Consider the following 24620-nt stretch of genomic DNA (forward strand, 5'->3'; position numbering starts at 1 on the left):
AGTATCATCCAAACACTTGAACTTTGTCAGGCTTGGTGCTGTGACCACTTCCCTGGTGAGCCTGTTCCAGCACCCAACCACCCTCTGGGTGAAGAACCTCTTTCTCATATCCAACCTAAACCTCCCCTGACACAACTTCAGGCCATTCCCTCAGGTCCTGTCACTGGTCAACATAGAAAAGAAATCAGTGCCTGCCCCTCACAAGGAGATCGTAGACTGCAATGAGGTCTCCCCTCAGACTCCTCCAGGCTGAACAGACCAAGTGACCTCAGCTCCTCATTCGGCTTCCCCTCAAGGGCCTTCACCATCTTGGCTGCCCTCCTTTGGATACTCCCCAACAGCCTAATGTCTTTCCTATACTGCAGTTACTAAAACTGCACAAAATATTCAAGGTGAGGTCGCACCAGTGCAGAGTAGAGCGGGACAATCACCTCCCTCAATCAGCTGGCAATGCTTTGCCTGATGCCCCCCAGGACAGGGTTGACTCTCCTGGCTGCCAGGGTACTGCTGACTCATCTTCAACTTGCCATCAACCAGGACTCCCAGGTCCCTTTTCATTGTAGTGTTTTCCAGCATCTAATTCCCCAGTCTGCACGAACATCCAGGGCTGTCCCATCCCAGGTGCAGAATCCGGCACTTCCCCTTGTTGAACTTCATATGGTTGGTGATTGCCCAGTCCTCTAATTTGTTGAGGTCTCTCTGTAGGGCCTCTGTGCCTTCGAGGAAGTCAATAACTCCTCCCAGTTTTGTCATCTGCAAACTTGCTTAGTATCCCTTCCAGTCCTGTGTCCAAGTCATTTATGAAGATGTTGAAGAGCACAGGGCCTAAGATGGAGCCCTGTGGAACCCCACTAGGGACAGATTGCCAGTCTGATGCTCCCCCATTCACTATTACCATCTGTGCTCCACCTGTGAGCAAGTTGCTCACCCACCACATGATGTGTTTATCCACCTGTGTGCTGGACAGTTTGCCCAGACGATACTGTGAGAGACAGATCTGAAAGCTTTACTGAAATCCAAAAAGATTACATCTACCAGCTTTCCCTTGATCAAATAGGTGGGTAACCTTGTCATAAAAGGAAATCAGACCTATTAGGACTGATAGGCAGGACTTTTCTCTCATGAAGCTGCGCTGGTTGTGAACAGTGACTGCATTGTCTTTCAGGTGTTTTTCAACAATTCCCAGAATAATCTTCTCCATAACTTTACCAGGCACTGAAGTGGGATTGACAGGCCTGCAGTTTCCAGAGCCCTCCTTCTTGCCCTTCTTGAAAATTGGGATGTTCACCACCTTCCAGTAAGGTGGGACCTCTCCCGATTACTAAGACCACTAAAAAATCATGGGGAGAGGTTGTGCAATGACATCAGCCAGCTCTCTGGATAAGTCCCATCAGGCCCCACAGATTTGTAGGGATCCAGCTTAAGATAAGAGCAACAAGGCCTGCTCCAAAAGTTTTGGGTCATGAGGCCAAACACAGTGACACCTAGTCAAACCAACACTCAGAACATAAGTCCCCAAGAACAGACAAAGTAGCCAGCTCCATCAGGTGAGCCTAAAAGTACAGTATGCAGTGAAAAGTGTGGCACAGAAGTCCACGCAGCACATTTTATGCTGAAAACATACTGGAACCATAAAATGACCACTGTCAACAGATGTCTACCTTTTATCTCAGCACTGTGCCTTTTTCCGAAAGGATGAGCAAGTAGCTCTTCACTATCGCAGAAATCCACAAAACTAAAAAACTGTTGGCCTCCTAACAGCACCATCCAACCTTGCTGTCTGTCCTAAGTCAAAGGCACTTCTCTGAATCGCCCTCAAGGGGCCAGACAGTTCTTGCTACTGCAAGCTGCTGGATAACTGCACCAAATAGTGCTGTGTTGCTTCTGCTCTGGCTCAACATAGCCAAGCATTCAAGACAGCTGCTAAGTGCCTGGGTGAAAGAAGCAGACCATCACCATGAGCACAGCAAACATTTGGATTTAAGCCAAGTATTTGCAAGAAGACCTGGACACTCCCACCAGCTCAATTCCTGTCATGCTCCCCCACTCCAACGCTCACCCATGCTGTTCAGATACTCAGCTGCTCTTGCTTGCTGTTTGTTCAGCAGGCAGCACCTTTCATCCCTACACAACTCTCAATAACCCACAAGGCCAGGCAACTTGCATCTCTCCTCTGTAAGCTCCCCCTCCTAGATAAGGAAATTATGCACTCTTTCAAAGCACTTGCCTTAGAAAAACTATTTTATGGACATACACAGCACAGATTTATTTAAGCTGGAGAAGGCAAGGTCAATTGAATGCACCACATGCTTACACAGGCAGACAGAGGACCCCAGGACCAATGTACTGCACTCCACAGTACTGGGAGCCCTGCAGAATGCACCTGTTCCTGCAAAGCCTGGCTTAGCTCTCTGGTGACACTGTGGCATCACCAAAATCCATTTCAAAATCTAACAACTTGTTTGAACCTTAAAACTTCTGATCTAAACAGGAAAGAAGTTTCCCCTTTATCGCATTTCAAGGCCAAAATATGTCTAATAATGATTAGTACAGGCACCTTCTCAAGCAGTTTACCTTTGAATTGAGTTAGAAATACAGAAAGAACAAAAATACCCTATTTTCTTGAGAAAATTTCTCATATTTGAAACTACTGGGATATAATAAAAATTGACACACTTTAAGTCTATTTTCTCCTACCAGTGGAACATCAGACAAGTAGCACTTCAGAATGCAAGCTAAATGTTCGGCCCCTTAAGTTACCTACTGACTACCTGAACTTGAGTTTTAGCAAAGTACTGGCTTCTCATCAAACCTGAACTACAGTATTATAAACACATTTAAACCAATCTCAAATAAGGCATTCTGTAAGGCATCAAATGTTCTGTGAACCTCTGTCTTCCTCCCACTCACACCACATTTGTAAATTAACTGTTGATAAAAGGTACAGAATACAAAAATGAACTCAGTTTCTATCCTGCTTAATTCTAAACTGCATGGGTTTACACCAAGGATGTTTGTCAGTTATTTCTTCCCTTTGAATGCTTAGTGGCTAAATAATGAAGAAATACTTCTAGTTGGCAAATAACAATTCCAGTGCCAAATGTTAGTACAAGGTATTGGAGCAGCTGTGACTGTGGTAAGAGTCTACAGGGATCAGAACAAATATCCTTTATTACTACAGGGCAAATAACCTATACTATGTATTACTGCAGAAATACATGCTGCCACATAAAAAAAAAAAAAAACAAAAAACACTACAAAATTAATTATCACTAAACCCTCACACTAATTCATGTCAAACATAGTCATAAGTACTGCAGAATAGTTGGTGCTGTGTTACTGCAGAACAGCTAACATTTCACACAGAGTAAGAATGTCTTCTAGGAAGACATTAGCAGTTATTGCTATCTTGCAACATAGCAGATGTCCAAATCTAATAAACCCTATCACCTCTGAATCCACATGGACTGAAATGAGTGTGTAAAATAATTTGCCCCGAGTGCTGATACAGTTAGTAGTAACTATCTTGTCACTCTCTAAATATAAGTTACAGAAACTACTAGTTCAATGATGGTTTGTCTGTCTGTGTTTCAACTTCATAGACAACTTAGTCTGCCAAGGTCCAAATTATAACCAGGTTCTGCTGTGATAAAATTAATAAGCTGTTTGACCACACAAACAGGGTCTAAAATGTTTAGCTCTGAGGAATATTTATTACTCTGCAAACATCATGATAAAAATCACTAACAGATTTGTCCTTTTGACCATCAGATACTTCTAACAGTTTTGCCCTTTGTGAAAACATGCAGACAAATTTGAATCCTGTCCTGTTTGAGTGCTGCAATTACATACAAGTCATAGTTATAAATACCAGAACTTGCAATGAAAACTCCAGCCGGGAAGTATTTTCCAGTGGGATTTTCATGAGGCTCTTCTTGTCAAGAAATAGAGTTTATTCCTGTTATTTTAATAAAACAAGAACTTAAAAAAAAAAGAAAATAAGAAAGAAAAAAAAATCACATATCCTTAAGGTTACTATTCCTAAAAAATATATGAACTTTTTTAGGGTTTGCTCTTTGTTTAAGTTAGGCAATGTGCACAACAGATTTTAAAAACAATCCAAAAGGGACAGAGTCTCAGAAGAAAAGAGGCAAAGGATGGTTCTGGATTTGAAAAAAAAAAAAAAAAACAATCCTGTTGAAAGAACTGTAGCAAGCACCATAAAACCTGGATTCTGGTTTCCCACCCTGGACTTTCTACACATTTAAGTTAGAGACTTCGAAGAGTTCAGATTTTCCACTTTGGGCTAGCATCACATCCACTTCTACACAAGCATGTTGGTCAATCTATAGACACTTAAGGGACACAAGGGCTCTTCAGACCAGCTGCCCTTCAGGACTACATATTCCTGAAGTAATTAAAATTAAATGATCATACCTTTAAAATGCTGGTTCTACATGTAATCCGTAAGATTGAGGTGTTACATTTTCTTACTATCAAGCTAAACAAACATTAGTTCAATTTATATTTATGCCCCATGTGAAGAAGGGAAGGTTTCAAGTGTTTAATTATAAGACAAAATTTCAAAAATAAATTAAAATAATTATGTACTCAGATGTATTAAAAATACATAACACCATAATATATTTATCTATTGCCCTTATGCTTTATAAGATTTTCCAAAATCCAATTCAATTGACAACGTCAGCACTAGGAATTAGCATGTGGAAAGGAATGTCAGGACTTGTATCTAAATATCTCCGCATGCCATCATAACGGCTGTTCATGTACTTCAGAAAGAAGATTAAAAGCATGATTGAAGACGTTGTTGAATTTTTATATGAAGGTTCTTTTCTTTTAGTTCATCTGGTTGAACAAAAGCTCACATTATTGATCCATCACTTTTCTGATTAGTCTGATGAATTAAGCATTGACTTATGTCTGCATACTTCTGTATGGTACAACACAACTGCATTCATTTAACAACTAATCAAAGACAATGACTTACTTAGGAAGATATCATTTAGTTTTGCTTATCAGTTGCTTAGCAAGAGCAAATCTCAAGCTCCTGAAAATGAAATATTGCAACACAAACTGATAAAAATGTCTTGTTTTGATTTAGTATCACTTGACTGCCTAAACACACTTCAAATAATTTATTTCCAGATGGCACTAAAAGCTATAAATTACTTCTTCTTTTCCCTCGCAGCATGAATAAACTGAAGGTCAAAACCAGTTTTAACTTCATTTATTCTTGAATTAGTTAGGTAGGCTTTTTCAAAGTGTATAACAAAACCACTTTTTTTTTACCCAAGATACTCTGTTGTATTGGTATACATCATAGAGTTGGTTTTGCCTTTTAATTAATTTTATTTTGTATTATCACTGCTATAAAATAAAAGACATCATGAAAGTAATCTTATAACCTTGCCTAAGGTTTAATAAGTTTCCCATATTTTAATATTTTCACTATTTAGATGAAGCAAAAATATGTACAGAGCCCTTTTAAGGATGTAAGAAAGACTACTGGAGAAATAATTATATGGTATGAAATTACATTCATCTGTTATGATTACACACCTGCCCATAACTAAGTAATTGTTTTAGAACTTGTTCCCATTGACTAGAACACAGCAAGGTTAACATTTAGAAATAAACAACTCATGGCTACTCTGTTACTATAACATACTCAGATTTAAGTAAGAGTTTTTCCCAGGTATACAGTTTTGAAACAATTATCTTCATTGTATACAAGCTTAACAAATATCCAAAAGGAGAAACAGCATTTGCCCTCTTGCAACTGAGGAACACTTCTGCTGCAGACACTCAGCTGAAAATGTCAAATAAAGCCTAATCCAACTCTCTCAAATTAAAAAAAAAAAAAAAAAGACATTTTAATACAAAACCCCAGAAAGGTTTTACAACTATTTTATCTGCCCTTAGAATATTTTCTATTAGATAAAAGCAAAGGCTGCATAAATCTCAGCCACCTTCTCACAGGGTTTTATGGCCATTTTGTTCAAAATGTGTGAGGTCTACATATCACATACTTAAGCTTGCACAGATCCACAAGAAAAATTCAACTCATACTATGCGCTTTGCTAGAACCCAACACATACTGCAGAAGCCCAGCTCTACTTCTTTAAGACCCCGGATATTTTCAAGAGCTGAAGGATTTTACCTGTCCACTTTCTTCTACTGGAACTGTGGTAGTTAAGTCTGATAAAGCACTTTCACACCCACAGCTCCCACTCTCTTGGGCTTACAGACTGCTTTGAATTCTGCTTACCGTCATGTTAAAAGGCAAAGCCCAATGCTGCCAAGAGCTACCAGCTACATTTCTAAGAAGCATAAAATTACATGGCCCTCCTTAATCTCAGTATTGCCAACAGTCTAAAAAGTTTAACTCTAAACCTCTACAATTTGTGCAAGTTTGATGGACTTTTGGTTGAGTGTCAGTCTTTTTGGTTTGTTTTTTGTTGACTGATTCTTTTATTGTCCTCAAATTCACTGACTTCCAGATGGAGAAAATGGTGTTTGGCTCTCTTGACAGTCAAAGCTTCATCACAGTTAAACTGGTCATAGAGCCTTGTGCAGGAGAGACTATTGCTTTTCAGCTGCTGTCAGCTCAGTCATGTAGTCTCCAATTGAAGGAAAAAGCCAGGTACCTGGAATTTATTTTTAAACTTGTTCACAACCAAATGCAACTGCAAAATTCCACATCCACATAAGAGAAGGCAAAGCTTCCAAACACAGTCAAAATTAACTTTCATCAGCTACAAATGCTGTTACTTTACACACATAATCAACTGTGGTAATAAAGCAAAGTCTAGGTTAGATAGCTATTGCACAGCTAAGAGTTAAAACAGCAGCATAAGGGTTTATTTCAGAGTCCTCTGACTCAGGTTCCTATAATTACTAGTACTTAAGAGTTTGAGTTATTTTTCCCTTCAGCAACTCCTCTACTAAATGAAGTGAATTTTTGCAACTGAGACACTGCTTGTCTTTCAGCCACAGCATAATGCAGTCTAGGCAATAAATTCTTTCCTACTGTGTGCTTTGCAATTACAATTCCTCACTGATACCGTAATTCAACATGGTAATAAAAAATAATCAGTATTTATCTAATGCCTGTGGATTAAAACCTTTCTTACACTCTTGAAATAAAGTAGAAGTTAGCTGGTTTTAGAAGTTATGAAACATACCCAGACAAGGAGCAATAGATTTCTTTTCACTGTTCCACAGTACCCCAGCATTCCAACTATGATGAGGAAACAGCAGACTGCAATCATAACTGGGTGGACCACAGGAAAGTAAGTCAAAATGACAGCTTCCTCCACCCTAAAACCAATCAGAACCACAATCAAAAAAAAAAAAAGTACAGTCACACAAAATGATACAGAAGAAAAACACAGTATAGCCATTAAAAAGTAGCAGATGTGTTCTTTTCAGCACCTTACACATTTCACAGCAATCTCTTCTACATGGTATTAAAGTCAAATGCTGCATTCAGGTACCAGAAAGTAATGCATTGTCCAAAATCTCTCTGGAGCAAAGGCAGTCTCCCTGCCCTGCACTTGCACAGTATGCAGCACAATGAGGCCCTGTTTCATCACTAGGGCTCATAAGCACTGCTGAAATAAAACTAACGGAATTCCTAAATCTCTGGACTGAATAAAGTATTCAAAACTAAACGGTAATATGATATGGTTACATATTGTCAAAGGGTCAAAAATTGATCCCTTTCAGAAGAGAAAGGCACAGGACTGAATTTCTATTTTTCTCCATTTTCTAATTTCAACTGATGCCAGAAATAGTGGCAAAAATACACCTTTCAACAAAACAATAGCTTAACTGAAGGTTTCTTAACTCTACAAAATAACAACATATACCCCAATCAGTCACCCTCACAGATTAATAGATTTAACTAAAGTTTTACCTTGTTTCTGCAGTTAAAGTGAGAACATTATTCAGGTAGTCTCTCATCCAAGCAGAAACACCTAATACGCTGATGGACATCAACTAAAAAGAAAAGATTAAATTATTTGTCATGCATTTAAAACAAACTGCAAGGTCATTCATAATTTAAGCAGAGGATTGGTCATCACTAACATCTTTTACACATTGATTTAGCTGAACAGCATCTTGCCCCCAAAACTGTACCACTACATGCTTAGAGCTGGTTTGTTACTTAAGTATTAGGCAGCCAGTGACAATAATCGTCTCTTCCAGTATGCAAAATTAATGTCTGCACCTGCTTTCCCAGGCCTGATGTCTGCCTGGTACCCAACAGAATACCTTCTCTTTCACCCTGTGATGTCCTGCTGGCTCCTGTCCTACCACTGCATAACATACCACAGAAACAACAAGGAGGGTTTATGCTGCTAAAATCAGTGACCCTCTCAGGGCTCACAAGTGATACCCACCTGCATGAAACTATTGAAGCCATGCTCAGGTACACAGCTAGCGAAGAAAAATCCAAAGTCCCATACAGGATAAAACAGTACTGACAAATCTCTCGTGTGTGTCAATATATCTTGGGGGTAAATGTAGAAGAATCTGATTCTCTCACTCATTCAGACTGAGTCACACCACGAACACTATGTCTCAGTTTCCTGAACCATAAAATGACAATAAAACTCACTATTTTTCTATAATAAATGCCAAATCATCAAAGCATCTGGGGGGTACCTGACCTGTTAGGCACTTCAGAGGCGTAAAGCCACTACACTCATTCCAAGACTGCTCCCACAGCAAGTAAATCCCCAAGACTGAACCCACCTAGAATTGCCACCACCTCAGCAGACACGGATTTCTGTCATGTGATGCCATTGTACACTTCAGCACACCTGAGGCTTACCAGAAAAAGCTCTGGCTGCTGATTTTCCTGAGAAGTCAAACCTGAACATATTCAGAACCTGCCATGCTGTGACAGTACCAGCTCTGATGCTGCTGTAGCAGAGGTACTGCTAGAGGACAAGGCACTCTTCACTCAGTCTCACATGGGCACCTAAACCTGAACCACAGCTCAGGGCCTGAACCTAAAAGACACAGGATCTCAGAAGCATAGTTTAGCTGAGGGATGGAGACCTAAGCACACTGATTCTTCTGAACACTACTGTGTTTGTGCATTGTATAGGGGTATGACAAGACACCTCAGCATTATACTTACAGTTTCTTAAATCAGTTAGAAGTGCTAATCTCCTCTGTTGCCTTCAACATCTACCTTCCACATGCCCTTGTATTTCCCTAAAGTTGTTATGAAGAATAAGTTAACTGGCTCAAGCCTAACACAGGAAAAGCCACTCTGTGTCCTCACCAGCTCCTTTGCCTGCAGCATGCCCACAGCAGCCTACTTCTGCCTTTAAAATTTCACAAGTGCCAGCAGGTAGCCCACAGCTTCTTCCTGCTTCTCAGATCTGATGCACAAAGTACAGGCACTGCCTTGGTTCTGGGTGCTGCCAGCACAAGCCCTAGTTGCAAGCATAGTCCTGAAAGCTAGTGAGTGCTACAAGTCTACTGTGTTCACCCATCTTCTTTATGCTCTGTGGGGTCTGTCTGGGCTGGTGGAACAGTAAAGAGTAAAGAACATTTTCTGTTGTGTTATTTGCATGAAGCTGCAGGAACAAGATGATGATGACTGGAATCTCATCCTAGTTAAATTCCTCAACAACCAGCTATCTCCTTGGAAGAAAGCATTAGGCAAACATACAACACAGGTAGTTAAAAACATGAGAGTTAAACAAGACTACACGCAGACAGCCTACCTTCCTATGGTCAAAAAGCAACACAAAACATTTTTAACCCTCCACATCTCACTGCAAGGCTTGTTGATACACACAGAAAAGCATTAGCCCATACTTCCACTCTGTTTACGATAAAATACTTAGGATAAATTTAGTTACTTCACTTTATAACCACCTTCAGCATGCAGCACAGGAATTACACCAATACCAGCAGTACAACTCAGCCCAGGCACTCAATAGGCAGAACAGTAACAACAGTAACAACCTCCCCAAAAACCTCAGTGTGCATCCAAGCCTACTAGCAAAGAACAGCAGGCACATCACTGCAATTCACTGCCATGTGACTTTCAAAGAGTCATGGGCAGGGGGCAAGGTCCTGATAACAGTTCTTTTTGTTTCGTTTGAAGGATGGTAAAAAGGTGGCCCCAAAAAACTGGCAGCCCCTACTTCAGCCATTATTTGGTAACTAATATGTAAAATACAGTTAGAAATTTGTATCAAGCAATCAGATGAAAGAACACAAGTTTATGACATATAAACTACTATTTCTCACATTAGCAGTTACATCAGTTCACCAAAAAGTTTTCATTCAAGCTCCTCTGATGACAGCCAGTCTGCTGTGCTGTAAACATAATGTGATAGTATGCAGTAAAACATGTTTTATTTGTTGCAGCTGGCTGCACAAGTCACTGTGGGTTTAATTCTGAACTGTCACAGTATGCTATATAGCCATCAACATGACACTGCAGAGCTTACAAAACTGCCTGCTGTCACACTTTATTTTAAACATATTTTCACACTGATTAAACAAAGGTAATAAATTATATTTTTATATATGAGCAGTATGCACACAATAATATATTACATTTTAAAATGAATTTATTAAGTTTTTAAAGCTGCTAGGGCTTTCTCAGACAATCTAATTACAATTTCCAACAACGGACTCAAACTATTAGGAGCAATTGTTTCCAAGCACAGTTTAATTGTCCTTGGAACTCTCTTCCACAATTTATGCATCAAAATGAAAATATAAAATCATGTGTTATTCATTAAATATATATTTTAAGCCATTATTGTGAAAGTCCTACTTACAGTGTCTTTCAGGCCATACCTAAACTGGAAAATAAATCTGCATTTTCAATCAATAAATGAACATGGATTCCTGTCTTTAAGGGAGCAAAAGCAATGGCTGTTGCTGTTTGCACATCTGCGTTCATCCTTTCATCATTTTTTCATTCAAATATTCTAACACCTTCCTTTTTGACAATGAAAGTTGCTCTCCTCAGACTTATGAAGGGTTTTTTTAAGATTATTAAACTGGATGAAAGAATAAAAGTATCTTCCATACCAAAAATCATACACCATTCTTTTTATTCTAACAGATGGGATGTTCAACTTCAAGCCATGCTCTGGTACCCATAACAAAATGCTGACTAGTAGCACGATGGACCAACTTGCTCTGCATGAAAAGGTTTCCAGCTCCAAGGAAATTACTTCCAAGATATGACCACACTCATCAGAATATATCCTCTTATGAAAAAAAAAAAAAAAAAAAAAAAATTTCCAGTTAAAATTGATTTGGGTAACCTGAACTGTGACTTACCAAAGGGGAAGGGGGCATAAATCACTACAAGGTCATGAACAGAGCATGTTGCAATGCTTTCACAGGATTTTCACAATTAGGTTCAATATTCAGATCATTGAACAAACACAGATAACTCAGATCCCTGGATAAACAGAGAACTACATTTTTTTGGGGACAGAGTATAAGGGCAGAGAAGGGCAGGACAAGAGGTCTTGTTTTTCTTTATTACCTGGCAAAAGCATTTAGGTGTTTAGAGAAACAACAACACACAAAAAAGGAAAATCCCTGACTCCCTATTAATGCACTTTTTATTCTATAGACATGCCAACATTTAGTTTTAGCTAAGCTTCCTACGAGGTTATGCCTTGGTCCCCTCCCACTTGGAAACAGCTGAAGCACATTTGTATTTGCACTTTGAATCCAGTTTGCTTGCACAGCTGCACCAGTAAGTTAACAACCTGCTCCACGTTTGGCAAGGGCTGGAACTTGCACACTTTGCAATAAGGCAACTGCTGGAGCACCGACAGGCTGCTAACAGGTCACCATCCTGGGGCACACAAGCAAGTTTTCCAGCAGCGGGCTGTTCAAGGCTCCTAGAGCAAGCACAGCAGAAAGAACAAGCTAAGGGCCAAACATGCAAACAGGTTGAGGTATAGTTCTATTGTATGCCAGACCCACAACAAGGGTAATTCACAGCAATGCTCAGAACTCAAGTGTCCCAATCACATCACATATGCCTTCCCATATACACAATATACTCTTAATTTTGTTTCTGTAAGAGCTTGCTTTTATTCATGGACAGTAGTCAATCTCCCAGAAGCAGGCAAATTACTTTAAAACCCAGCATATACATATATATATATATATATATATAAATGGAAAAGGGAAAAAAACGTGTGTATTTCCTATTATCCACAGGACTACACATGAGAGGGTTGTGGGTTTATCAATTAAGTTTTCTGTTTTACACCTCAATACACATGAGCACACAAAGATGACTAAAATGGACCTGTATTTTTAAATAAATCACACATTCCTATAAAAATGCACAAAATTAAACTGTCTCCTATACCTTGGGAAACAGCTACAAGATATTTAGAAACTTATTCCTATGAGCCTTGTCTAGTGTCTACCACAGACTCCTGAGATGACAGAGAATCTTCATGGTACAGAAGCAGTGCCTGAAGACTCATGAATAATGCAGAAGCTAGCTTCTACAGAAAGAGATGCAAATTCAAAGGAAAAAAATACACAAGTATCTACAGTCCAAATGGACCTTCCCAGTTTGCTGAAGATCGTGGCTTACCAGTATAAGCATAGAGCGTGAAGTTTTTTCTTCCCCTTGAGCTACAGACTCAAATTTTCTCAGCACAGGTTTGTGCATCATCCTCAAGGCTGAGGTAATGAGTTTCACAGAGTTAGTTGTGAAGATTACCCAAAAAATGTCTGTGGTTCTCTGATTTCTGAATGCCAATTAAAAGCATATTAATGTAATTTCTAACATTGGGTTGGGGGGTTATTTTTCCCTCTCCATTAGCATATCAAGCCACTCTTTTTCAGGACAGTTTTGCAGAAACTCATCTACCAATTCAGTGCTGACATGCCACTCTGGGTAAGACATACCACCTTTGAAGATACATGGCATAAAAGAATACATAGGGGCAGATACAAAGTTGACTTATGGCTGAACTCTACTTTGTTAGGACATGGTCTGGTAATGGAATGATGTTATATAAATAATGCAGACTAAAGACACCAAAAAGTAAAAGATTTCTCAAATACCAGAATTAAAAATATTTCTGGTCCTTAAAACTTCTCCTATAGCTTCCTCTGTTGTACACATTCCTTTAAAAAGACACCATATTCCCTCAGAAGCCACAGTTTTTTCTTTACACAAAGAATGCTAAGAAAATCACGTTTCAATTATGCAGGTCTAAACTGCAGTCTCTAAAATCAGAGCATATTAGCCTAGAATGAACCCCTTGTTCACACTGCTACAGGTACCCATCCAGGCAGTGTTTGTTTCAACAGATATTATTCATCATTTAAACTTAAAGCATTGTCCTGAACTCGATTCATTTTAAGTATCTACACATCCCACCGATGAGAATGGAAGTTGAAAAGCAGCAGAAACAACCTCTATGCAGAATCTGGTTCCACAGAATGAAGGATAGACTGATTTCTTTCTCATGTTACAGCAGATTTGAAAAATTAGGAAAAAAAAGAAAAGATTAAATACACTCATTTGAAGTTGGAAAAAACAGAAAATACAATACCAATGATTTCTTTCTCATGTTACAGCAGATTTGAAAAATTAAGAAAAAAAAAAAGATTAAATACACTCATTTGAAGTTGAAAAAAACAGAAAATACAATACCAATGCTTCCAACCACGCTTACACTACTTCCTTACACAACACTCATCTTCCCTTGCTCTGAATTCTCAAGTGATGCACATAGGCAAAACTAGAAGATTTAAGCGTGCAAAGCCCTCAGAACAAATGAAAAACTAACTGGAAGCTTGCTCCTCTTTCATTTTATGTGATTTTTTTCCCCTTTGCTCACAAACAGAAATTCAAGATAGATGCAAACCGATTTCCACTACCTACCAGAAATGTTTATTGGCTGCAACCACACGACTGAAATTAGATGTGGTACTGATCTGTGCATGAAGGAAAGCTTAAACACTGCTCAACAGAAACAGCATATCCCTAGGCAGTGGCAACATCACTGGCTTGGCTTAAACATCCACTGACAATATTAATCATCGGTTAAAAGATTTTTACCACCTATGACACAGTCATCTGCAACTTACAACCTTGATTTGTCTAAGGCACTACAGTACAGTCATCCTCAATTACAAGCAACACAACAGCAGCTGCTCCTGCCTCATGTGCTTACCAGAGGAAAAAAAAAAGTTGGCAGTTTTCTCAAGAGAAAGTCTATACAGACTTTTTCCTGCACTTTTCCTGCGAAGTCACTTTGCTTTTTTTTACAAAACAAGAAAGTTAACAAAATAATTGCACTGCTTTTACTTGCTTCCACTATCACTATGTGGTTCACCTATGTTAACTATTTCTAACTTTTTTCAAAGAACATGCGTGGCTGAGCTGCAAAAAAAAGTAGAACAGATCTGTGCCTCTCAAATCTGTTGCTTTGCTTAATCCCCTATTTTAAGCAGTGAGGAGACTGAATTTTCCCTGTATTCAGCACCATTTGGTAGTTCCTGTTCCACAATCCCCAGGGGCTTCTTGTACTCAGCATCTCCTGTGTTATGCCTGTGCCATTATTATAGGTTGACCGTGTTCTGCCACTGAAGGTCTGCTCAGCTTGCCAAGGAGCTTTAACTGGTAAGGAGATCACAGTGAAGTACAGAAGAACAATGGTAGCATTGCAAAGTGTGGCAAAGAGGGCTTCTGTGAGGACAAGTTATACAGTGCTCAAAATGAATGAAGATGCTCGCATTACATCCATGACTGCTACTGAGCAGGAACAGTGTCAGCTGCCTGACAATACAGTTAAGCCCCATCAGAAGGAAAGACACTGTAGTCTCAAACTGCGTATTATATATTTGTAGTGCTATGAAAACTAAATTTCTTAAAGTCCTGACATGCGCACTCTCCAGATATAAACAGCAGTACTGCCACTAAGAACAGAAAAATTGACGGCAGTAGGAACAGGTATTCTCTCAAGCACCACTAACATAAGCTGCTTAGCAAAGTACTAAATCTTGACCACAAGACACCAAATCATGCATTTTTGGAGATTCCCTCTTTTTATTAGTTTTTCCAGAATGTAATGTACTGCAAACAGCAGCGTTACAGAATGTAAGATGAAACACTTGCAGAATCAAGTTGGATCTCTCAGTTTCATAAATTACACTAACAAGTGATACCCATCTATACACGAGGACTGCAGAAGAACAAAACCAGTGTTAACTGCAGGATTTAGTCTGAAGGATATTCCTTCACCAGGCCACTGTCAAAAAACACTTATGAAATTAGAAAACCAAGGAAGTCCTGAAACTGGAACTTCCCCTGCTCTAAAAGAGACATCTTGCAGTCAGATGCATGATTCAACTGACCTTGAAAACAGCTTCCAGAAGGGTATATCATCAGGCCTATTATCAGGATCAGTCACTTAATCAACAACAATCAGAGCACTGACAATACATTTATTTCTACCTCAGAAGGAAAAAAACTTTCAAGATCTGCTGCAAGTTGAAGCTCACAAAGTACCAATCTACTCGCATCCACAAAACCAGAGCTCTTCTGGAGCAGTAAGGGCAGTACATTTATTGGTCTATTATAAAACAGGATGAACCACAACAACACAGCCTTGGGCTTCCAATTGATTGCTTATGAATTATTTACAGCTAAGCAGACTTAAGGCCAAAAATGACAGAAAGCATTACAAACACTTCTTGCCTGCCTCCCTGACAAACACAAGCAGGTATATATCACAGCTCAACAGCTGAGCAGAGCAAAAGAAGTTTCTTTCCAAACAGCACACAGCTGTACACTTTCGAGAAATGCTCTGGAGAAGCTACAAGGATGGCAGTAGAGTGACTATCTGATAAAGTTCTGTCACACCTCTGCTTCCGTAGGCCCCAAAAGCAACCAAATTATGAAGACAACAGTGTGTTGCAGCAACCATTTTCATCTTCAGTTTTTCAGCAGTATTCATGATCAGATTAACCAGTTCTGTTACGTTATCTTAAGGAGCTTCACATGCACTAGGCTGTCCTCACCAGGCTGGCAATGACAAATGTTGCAGTCCCATCATACACACACAGGGACAGATGCACACAGGACACGCTTTGAAGTTTACTTCAGATGTTCTCTTTTAAGAGCCTGACAGTTAGACCTTACTAGACAGTGACTACTGGCTCTTGCAGTTTTATTCAGGACTTCAAAAGCTTCAAGTTCAGTTTGGAGAAGAAAGCAGTCCTTTTTTCACAGCGTGTGGTTACACCTACTGCTAAACACCACCACAGTGGTGATGGGAGGGAATGTCACTTTATTCCTGCCATGACCTGTAATCAAACCATGATTTTAGAAAGTCAACACTGTTTGCACATCTTCACTTGTTTTCAGCCAAACACTGATAACTGACACAGCCACTGGGCACGTTATCAACAGGCTTGAAGTCATTTCATAGAATCATATAATCAACTGGGTTGGAAAAGACCTCAGATCATCAAGCCCAACCCTTGATCGAGCACTGCTGTGGTTACTAGACCATGGCACTAAGTGCCACATCCAGTCTTATCTTAAAAACCTCCAGGGACAGAGAATCTACCATCTCCCTGGGCAGCCCATTCCAATGTCTGATTACTCTCTCTAAAGAATTTCTTCCTAATATGCAACCTAAACTTCTCCTGGCAGGGCTTGAGATTGTGCCCTCTTGTCCTACTGCTGATTGCCTGGGAGAAGAGACCGACCCCAACCTCCTTTCAGGTAGTTGAAGAGAGTGATGAGGTCTCCCCTGAGTCTTCTCTTCTTCAGACAAACAACCCCAGCTCCCTCAGCCTCTCCTCACAGGACTTGTGCTCAAGTCCCTTCACCAGCCTGGTTGCTCTTCTCTGGACCTGCTCCAGCACCTCAATGTCTTTCCTGAACTGAGGGGTCCAGAACTGGACACAACACTCCAGGTGTGGCCTCACCAGTGCTGAGTGCAGGGGAAGAATCACTTCTCTGCTCCTGCTGGCCACACTGTTCTTGATGCAGGCCAGGATGCCATTGGCCTTCTTGGCCACCTGGGCACACTGCTGGCTCATGTTCATCCTCCTGTCAATCAGCACCCCTAGATCCCTTCCTGCCTGGCTGCTCTCCAGCCACTCTGTGCCCAGCCTGTAGTGCTGCAGGGGGTTGTTGTGGCCAAAGTGCAGAACCCGGCACTTGGCCTTGTTGAATCTGATCCCCTTGGAATCAGACCATCTCTCCAACTTGTCCAGGTCCCTCTGCAAAGCCCTTCTGCCTTCCAGCAGATCAACACGCCCCCCCGCCCCCAACTTAGTGTCATCTGCAAATTTCCTAATGGTATACTTGATCTCCTCATCCAGATCACCAATAAAGATATTAAACAGGATATTGGAGGCAGTGGCCTTTGGGAAGGAAGGAAGAAGCAATAGAAAGCATAAAACCTCCAAGATCAGTCTTGAAGAGAATTACATGTCAAATCTCAAATCAGGAGGTCTGTAAAAAATCTTGGAATCACAGCATCAATCTTGTCTTGACCCGTCGGGACAGAACCCACCATGCTCAGGAGGAACATGGCCGCACATTTTCAAGGGGCTGATCTAATCTAAACTTCCTGACATCCAGCCCATAACCTAGGCTAGTATTTATCCAAGTAAGCACTAACATAAGCAACCAGTAAAACTTTCTGAATGAAAGGAAGAGCGGTGACAAGGGGAGATTACTGCCCCCATGCCCACACCAGTGGATAAGCACGTACTGCCAGGGGAACTTTTCACAAGAAAACTCCGCCCTGTGGGTCATGCTATGACACTCAGAAAAGGTAGCAGCAAAACTTTCACCAAGCTGAACAGAAGAACATTCAAGCTCTGATAGAGGAAAACATATGGGAGATTTCACTACAACAAGTAGCTGATAGCAGATTTATATTTAGCCGTTAAATACACATCCAAACAGAACCAGGTAGGGAGAAGAAAGAGGTTATACATGCTCTTTCCTCCAAAGATGCAATACATTTAACTACCCAACCACGACACATCCTATTTCTTAACACACAGTCCTGGCAGGCTCAGGGGTTTTTTTTTGCTTATTTGTTCATTCGATTTTAAATAAAACAATGTATTCACCTGCTTTGCAAAACGTAGAGGACTCCAAATGAACCTGCCCATTTTTCATTTGAGTTCCAACACCCTTTATTTTACTTACATTATGGAAAACAGATTTAATTCCTTGCAAAATCTATGGTGCAAGTCACCTGCTATACTGGCATGTATTATTTAATTACATATTCACATACTTCGCCACCATACAAATTTCACTTAACTGCTTGGGTGCACTTTCCACTGTCCAGGCCTCAACTAGAAAGATTAATTACAGACATTTTTTATATTTCAGAGAAAAGACTGAGAAGTTGCCTTTTTCCTACCTGTGACTTGTCATGTCACAACAGACTCAAAGGACCCTTTACCCTATACAACTAGAGTAAAAAGAAAAAAAAAGACAAAAATATCACATTTTCTAGGTAAGGTGATGTGAGACATCATTATTAAAGGGGCAACAAAATCTAAAGAATGGGAAATCATTTCTAGCAATGAATGCTTTAAACCAAATTTAGATATGACTTCAGAATGAAAAAAGTTAGCAGCACCACATTGCAGAATTAATGTGTTGTTCCACTGACAAGCTCAAAGATAATGTGCAGTTCCATGCTTGAGGTCCACAACAGAAACACAAGGTAAAAAACAATGAAAAGTAGGAAAGAGCAAATTGACACAGAAAGGAACTTAAAATTCAAGCAAAGTGGGCAGACACATTTAGATTTTCCAGGTGAGACCCTGATCTTCCTAGAGAGGAACTGCAATCCAACACACTAGCCCCCTCCAAAGATAAGTAAGGGTGGGAAGATTGAAAAATGAAGCACTCAGCTCTAGCAACAAGCCTCCCATCAACACATGACAGATAACTGACAGAGCATGAAGGTATAACCTCATGTGTAATTTGGGTACCACCTAAATGTCTATTTTAACTATAAATAGTTGTTCCTGAATAATACATCTTATTGGGACACAGCAGGCAACATGAAGACCAAGGGAAAAGAGCAGAGGAAGCTTAAGGGGACAAAGCCAGCAGTGATTTAAAGTGCAAATAGCAACTGCTGAGGACAGTTCAATTTAGGTATGATGGAAACCAGAGGAAAGAAGCAAACAGGTAAACAGACAAACAGCAGGACATGATGTTTTCAACCATGTAAATGTCCATTCACTCAACTCTAACAGAATATGTGTAAAAATCCAAAACTGAACTCAGGTCAGCTGATCCCAGGCAACCTTCATCTTAAAAGAAAATGCAGAGTTGTAGATTTTGTACAGTGAAAACCATGTACAATGTTTTCGTTGCACAGTGAAAACCATGACAATGCTAGAAACAATTACACATCCTTCTTTTTTAATAAAAAAACTTTCCTCATCTCCTAATAAAGGGCTTTATTCCTACATACGCTAAGGAAATAATTTATTTTTCATCTCTATTAAACACAATATACAAAGCTTTCAATATACTTTCAACGGATTTTCAGATTCCTTGCATTATATAAAAAGTACCATTCTGTTCAAAATACCGTTTGGCAGTTTTCTCTCTCATTCATATTCAGACCCCTACTTAATTTTCAGTAATCATGGGACTTTATCTCAATTCCAACCCCCCCTGCCATAGGCAGGGACACCTTTCACTAAAACAGGTTGTTCAAAACCCCATCCAGCCTGGCCTTGAACACTTCCAGGGATGGAGAGTTCACAACTCTTCTGGGCAATCTGTTCCAGTGCCTCACTACTGTAACAGTACAGAATTTCTTCCTAATATCTAATCTAAATCTACTCTTTCAGTTTGAAGCCATTCACCCTTGTGCTGTCATGACATGGTCTTGCAAACCAATCTCTCTCCATCTTCCTCGTAGGCTCCTTTCAGGTACTGTAAGGCTGCAATTATGTCACCACAAAGCCTTTTCTTTTTAGGCTGAAAAATCCCGATTCTCTCAGCCTTTTCTCATAGGAGAGGTGCTCCATCTCTCTAATCGACTTGGTGGCCCTCTTTGGGACTCACTCCAACAGGTCAATCTCCTTCCTGTGTTGGGCATGCTAGAGCTCCGTGTAGGTGGAAAAAAACTCAGATATAAACTAGGCTTGGTCCCAGCCCATGTATTATCCCCGCATCATTCAAATCTACAGCACTTCAGGAGTAAGACACTGTGAACAGGTTTAGGATGTTATGCCTTTTGCCCTTTTGTTCTCTCACCCGTATCCTGCACAAATCTCAACTATTCAGGTGAAAAAGACTGCATTTGGTGCAAGCGAGTGAGGACTCTCAGCAATATCCGTCTTGCTGTTTCTTCAGCGCTCTGAAAGTTTAAAGAACAAGTGTTGATCACACCCACCTACGCTGGAGAGCAAGAAACCCTGCTGCTATAAATACAGTTTTGACTGAAATCCTAATAACAAAAGAAATGGGCCTTGCCTGCCAGTTAGGATCTGGCCACTGAACCCAAAAAAAAAAAAAATTCCGGGCAGAGCAGACTGCTCTTGGAGTTCATCTCAGGTCACAGGATCCTCTGAAACTCACCTAGTCAGGAAGCCACAGCACCTATGAATATTCTCCTATTTACATTTTACAGGTGCACAAATTCACATATGTAACGAACACTAATCCAATTTTACTTCTAGCTTCTTTCCAAAGGCATTTTGTTGCCTGCTCCAGTGATCAGCACTCCCTTATGGGAGTCAAAAGGGCACGAAGGCGGCACCTCCTGCCCCCGGGACGGTACCGGCCCCCGGCCCGGCCCGCGCCGCTGCACTCACCCAGAAGAGCAGGTTGAGAGCGTAGAGCAGGCAGCGCAGACACTTCACCGAGTCCTCCCTGGCCATGGCGAGCCCGCGCGGGACACAGCCCCATCCTCTCACCACATCCTCCCTCCCGAGGCCGGGCCGCTGGCACCCTGCAGGGGAAGAGACGGAGAGGGACCGGCGAGTCCGTCTCGCCGAGGACCGGCGCGCAGGTGGAGGCGGCGGAGCCGCGCCGAGCCCGGACCGGCCGCGCCCCTCGGGGACCCCCGGCAGCCTCCCCTCCCCTCCCGCCCCGCCCGGAGACAGCGATGGGCGAGCTTTTCTCATAAAAATAACAAAGATGCGGGCACGGAAGAACCCGCCGGCCACTCCAGCGGCAGAGCGGGGCTGAGCGCAGAGGAGGCAAAGCCCGGGGGGAGCCGGCTTCCTCCCAGCCCGATAGGGACGCGGCCACTTACCGCCCGGGCGCCCCCCGCACTCACTCGCTCCGGCGAGGGCTCACGGGGCCGGGGGGCGCCCATGCCCTGCGGCGGGCGCGGGGGAAGGTCCGCTCCGGTCCCGTCCCGGGGCTGCCCCGGCCCCGCCGCCCCGCCCGCGGCGCTCCCACGGCCCGGGGCCGCACCGCGCATGCGCCGCCCGCGCGGCCCTAGCGCCGCCGCCCTGGTGCGGGGTTCCCGCACGGCCTGTGCGCTGAGCGGGGCTGGCCTGGGGGGCCCTTCTCCTTCAGGGAGGATCTCCGGCCATGGGCTGAGCGGGGCTGAGCGACACGAAAGCCCCTCTTTCGTGGCACCTTGGCCCAGAGTGGGCAGTGCCACACGAAACGCATTCGCGAGGTTTCAGGGGCGTCTCACAAGTTTTCAGCGCTTTTGCGTCGGAAGTTAAACTCTGCCGACATCGAACCTGATTCTGGTCAATGAACAGCCCGCCTGTTAAACAGCAAATATCGAAGGGCAACCATGTTGGAGATACATTATTCCAGAAATGGACAAAATCTGCAGTTAGTTTTTAGGCAAAATGGCTGTTGATTTGCTCCGTAATGTGCATGGTACATAGAGATGCTACGACTGAGCTGAAAAAAGTCAGCATCCTTCTCTGGAATCCATTAAAGTGTGTGTGCATCTGGTGATCAGAGTGGGATTTTCATAGAAGCACAGAAGGTGTTGGGTTGGAAGGGACCTTGCAGCTCATCTCAGTTCCAACCTTCCTGCCATGGGCAGGGACACCTTTCACTAGAACAGGTTGCTCAGAGCCCCATCCAGCCTGGTCTTGAACACTTCAGGGATAGGGTATCCACATTTTCTATGGGCAACCTGTTTCAGTGCCTCACCACCCTCACAGTAAATAATATTTTTCCTAATATCTAATGTAAGCCTGCTCTCTTTATTTAATTTCTTATTGATGTCTGTATTGTTATAATGTGTGTATGTGTATTTATATTTTTTTCCAAAATAAAAAACTTCTAGTTTAAAGCATAGAATTACATGCAGATCAGCAAAGAATTTTCCCTTAGTACATATAAAGGTGTTGCCGTGCCACCATCACAAAAAACAGAAGAAAATCTACTGAAAAGTCCTACTTAACTAGAACAGAAAAATGGTCACAGGTTCATATTATACAAAGATTGTTTTAACAAGTTCTAGTGAAAGCTGAAAAAGAGGAAAAAAGATGTACTGGATAAAATCTAGCTCTTGGAAGGCCAAAGAAAAATCTTTTTCTTGAAGAACAAGAAACAATGACTTGGAAAAAAAAAAAAAACACACAAAGTCGATATTCAAATGCTTATCACTGAAGCTTCTGTTGGAATCTCAATTCAGCTTTAATATCACTGTTTCATGTCATTAGTAGTGAACTAGGGCAGACAGACTCTTCAGGTATTTATCCCTCCTTAAAAAGAAAGTAAAATGGACATGGATGGACATAAAATCCCATGCAACAGGGATTTTATGCCAAATTTATACAAGTGAAAATGGTAGTAAACTTGAAAATACTCAAAAATATTGCAGAAATATGGTATGTGAAGATTTTTGTTCCTTGAAATTTGTTAATCTTTAAGTGCTATTTTGATCCTCTTTTGTGAAATCAAGGGCCTCTCCAGAAAGTGTAGTATCCACATTTAAAATCTTCAGTGAATATTGATAATTCCATAAGTAAATAACACAAACTGAGCTATCACTGTTAAAGGGTGACACTGTACATTCACTGTGCTGTTTACATACCGTTCATTCCTTTTATTACTGAAGACTTCACATGAACACAGTGAGACAGATCTTGAACAGGTATGGTATTTTCAGTGAACCCATGCCAGTTTACAAAAGCAGTGTCAGTTTACAATGGAGCTCCAGCCTTAGCTGAGGACAATCTAGTCTGTTCTAAAACAGCATAAAAATAACTGAGGTTGTGTTTGTATTCTTAATTGTTCCTTGGAAGACAGCAAATCACTTGAAAAAAGTTTTATAAAAAATGCACTTCAAAAATATTTATTTATCTTACACATTTCTTTGAACATGCCTAAAATAGCAAATGAGAAGTTTTCTTACTTGTTTCAGATATTTTTTTGCTTAGAGTAAAACTATTCCTTAAGTGCAATAAGGAAATTAGGAAAGGAAAAAGAAACCCAGACATTGAGACATCTTATATATTAAAAATACTGCTAAAAATGACACTTCAAGATTTTATGTTCTCTGAGTTTTCATTCTTTGAGGTCTTTGGTCATAAGATGCTCTCAGACTAGTTTTTAAACATTCTGTTGCAACAAATCCATCACAAGCATAGTGAAGGTCCCCTAGTTGGTTAAACAATTTTTCTGTAATTTTGTTGTTAACTAAATCATTAGCTGTCCAGAAGAGATTTTGCTCAAAACCTAAAGTAAACAGGTCCTATTTATGAACGTCTGCCAAATACTATAGGGCCCAGAGGAATGTCCCTTTGGAATTCTGCTTTCTACCAGGCTGTCAAACTTTGTGAAATTTCCATGATGTCAACACTGGGAAAGAAATACAAAGGCAGTTCCCATGTATTCCAAACAGTAACTAAACTGAAAGTACTAGCTAATGACCCAAAATAATAAAAAAAATCAGGGAAGCTACTTTGCTCCTTCAGTACATACTCTTTTGTTTTCCTTTAAACTAAATTCTTCAGACTGTATTTAGGACAAGTTAACAGAATATTTTTTACAAACTGAAGTCTAGTGGTGAAGCTATTTTAAGTTTTTGAAATATGTGCTTGCTGTTAGCAAGTAATGCTTCTTTAATGCACAGAGACTTACAAGCATGGAAAGCCTTGTGGTCTGATATTTTCTGCTTGGATTCTCTCATGCCTAATAAACAACGATTTGAGAAGCTTTTTTTCTGTGACAAGACATCCACAATAACTTCTGTATTCTTCTGTAGATTTTAAATAAAGTATTCATGATACCATATTTCCATCAATGACAGAGGAGGAGGATGGAAATACAATTAATTCCAATAATCTCTTTTTCCTCTGCTTATCTGCCTGTTTTAATTTGATGTATGGAACCTTAATATCTGTAAGTTAGCTCCTCCTTGTCAAATGTGCTTGAAATTGGCCAGCAGGTTCAAAAGCTATTATAAGAGTGTGGATGACAGAAATTAGGTTTGCATGAATACTACAGTATGATCTTATAAGCAGGAAACCTGACTAAAAGAGGAGTGAATATTAAAGACACCCATCCAGCACATAGCTTTAAGTGTCTTTAATTTAAACTATGTGATCAAGTGGAATAGCATTAGGCATGC

The 24620-nt window shown here is 40.8% G+C and overlaps 1 protein-coding gene across 4 annotated transcripts in view; it reads right to left on the minus strand.

Annotated features, from left to right (window-relative positions):
• Window positions 1-21399, minus strand: part of TSPAN12 (tetraspanin 12) — a 45025-nt gene extending 23626 nt beyond the window's left edge. Inside the window, exons 1-4 of one of the 4 annotated variants that reach the window (XM_027902519.1) lie at window positions 21324-21363; window positions 20881-21017; window positions 7940-8022; window positions 7206-7341 (exon numbers count right to left, since the gene is read on the minus strand). In XM_027902519.1, the coding sequence (XP_027758320.1) occupies window positions 7206-7341; window positions 7940-8022; window positions 20881-20946 (285 nt within the window). In that variant the 5' untranslated portion in view covers window positions 20947-21017; window positions 21324-21363. Of the gene's footprint in view, window positions 1-7205; window positions 7342-7939; window positions 8023-12637; window positions 12734-20543; window positions 20645-20880; window positions 21018-21323 lie in introns of those variants that run through there. The other 3 variants (XM_027902522.1, XM_027902520.1, XM_027902521.1) reach the window with 3 other exon arrangements.
• Window positions 21400-24620: the final 3221 nt, after the last annotated feature.

Source organism: Empidonax traillii, unplaced genomic scaffold (genome assembly GCF_003031625.1).
Source record: "Empidonax traillii isolate 1590-97213 ecotype Southwest subspecies unplaced genomic scaffold, ASM303162v1 scaffold885:size433544, whole genome shotgun sequence".
NCBI lineage: Eukaryota > Metazoa > Chordata > Aves > Passeriformes > Tyrannidae > Empidonax > Empidonax traillii.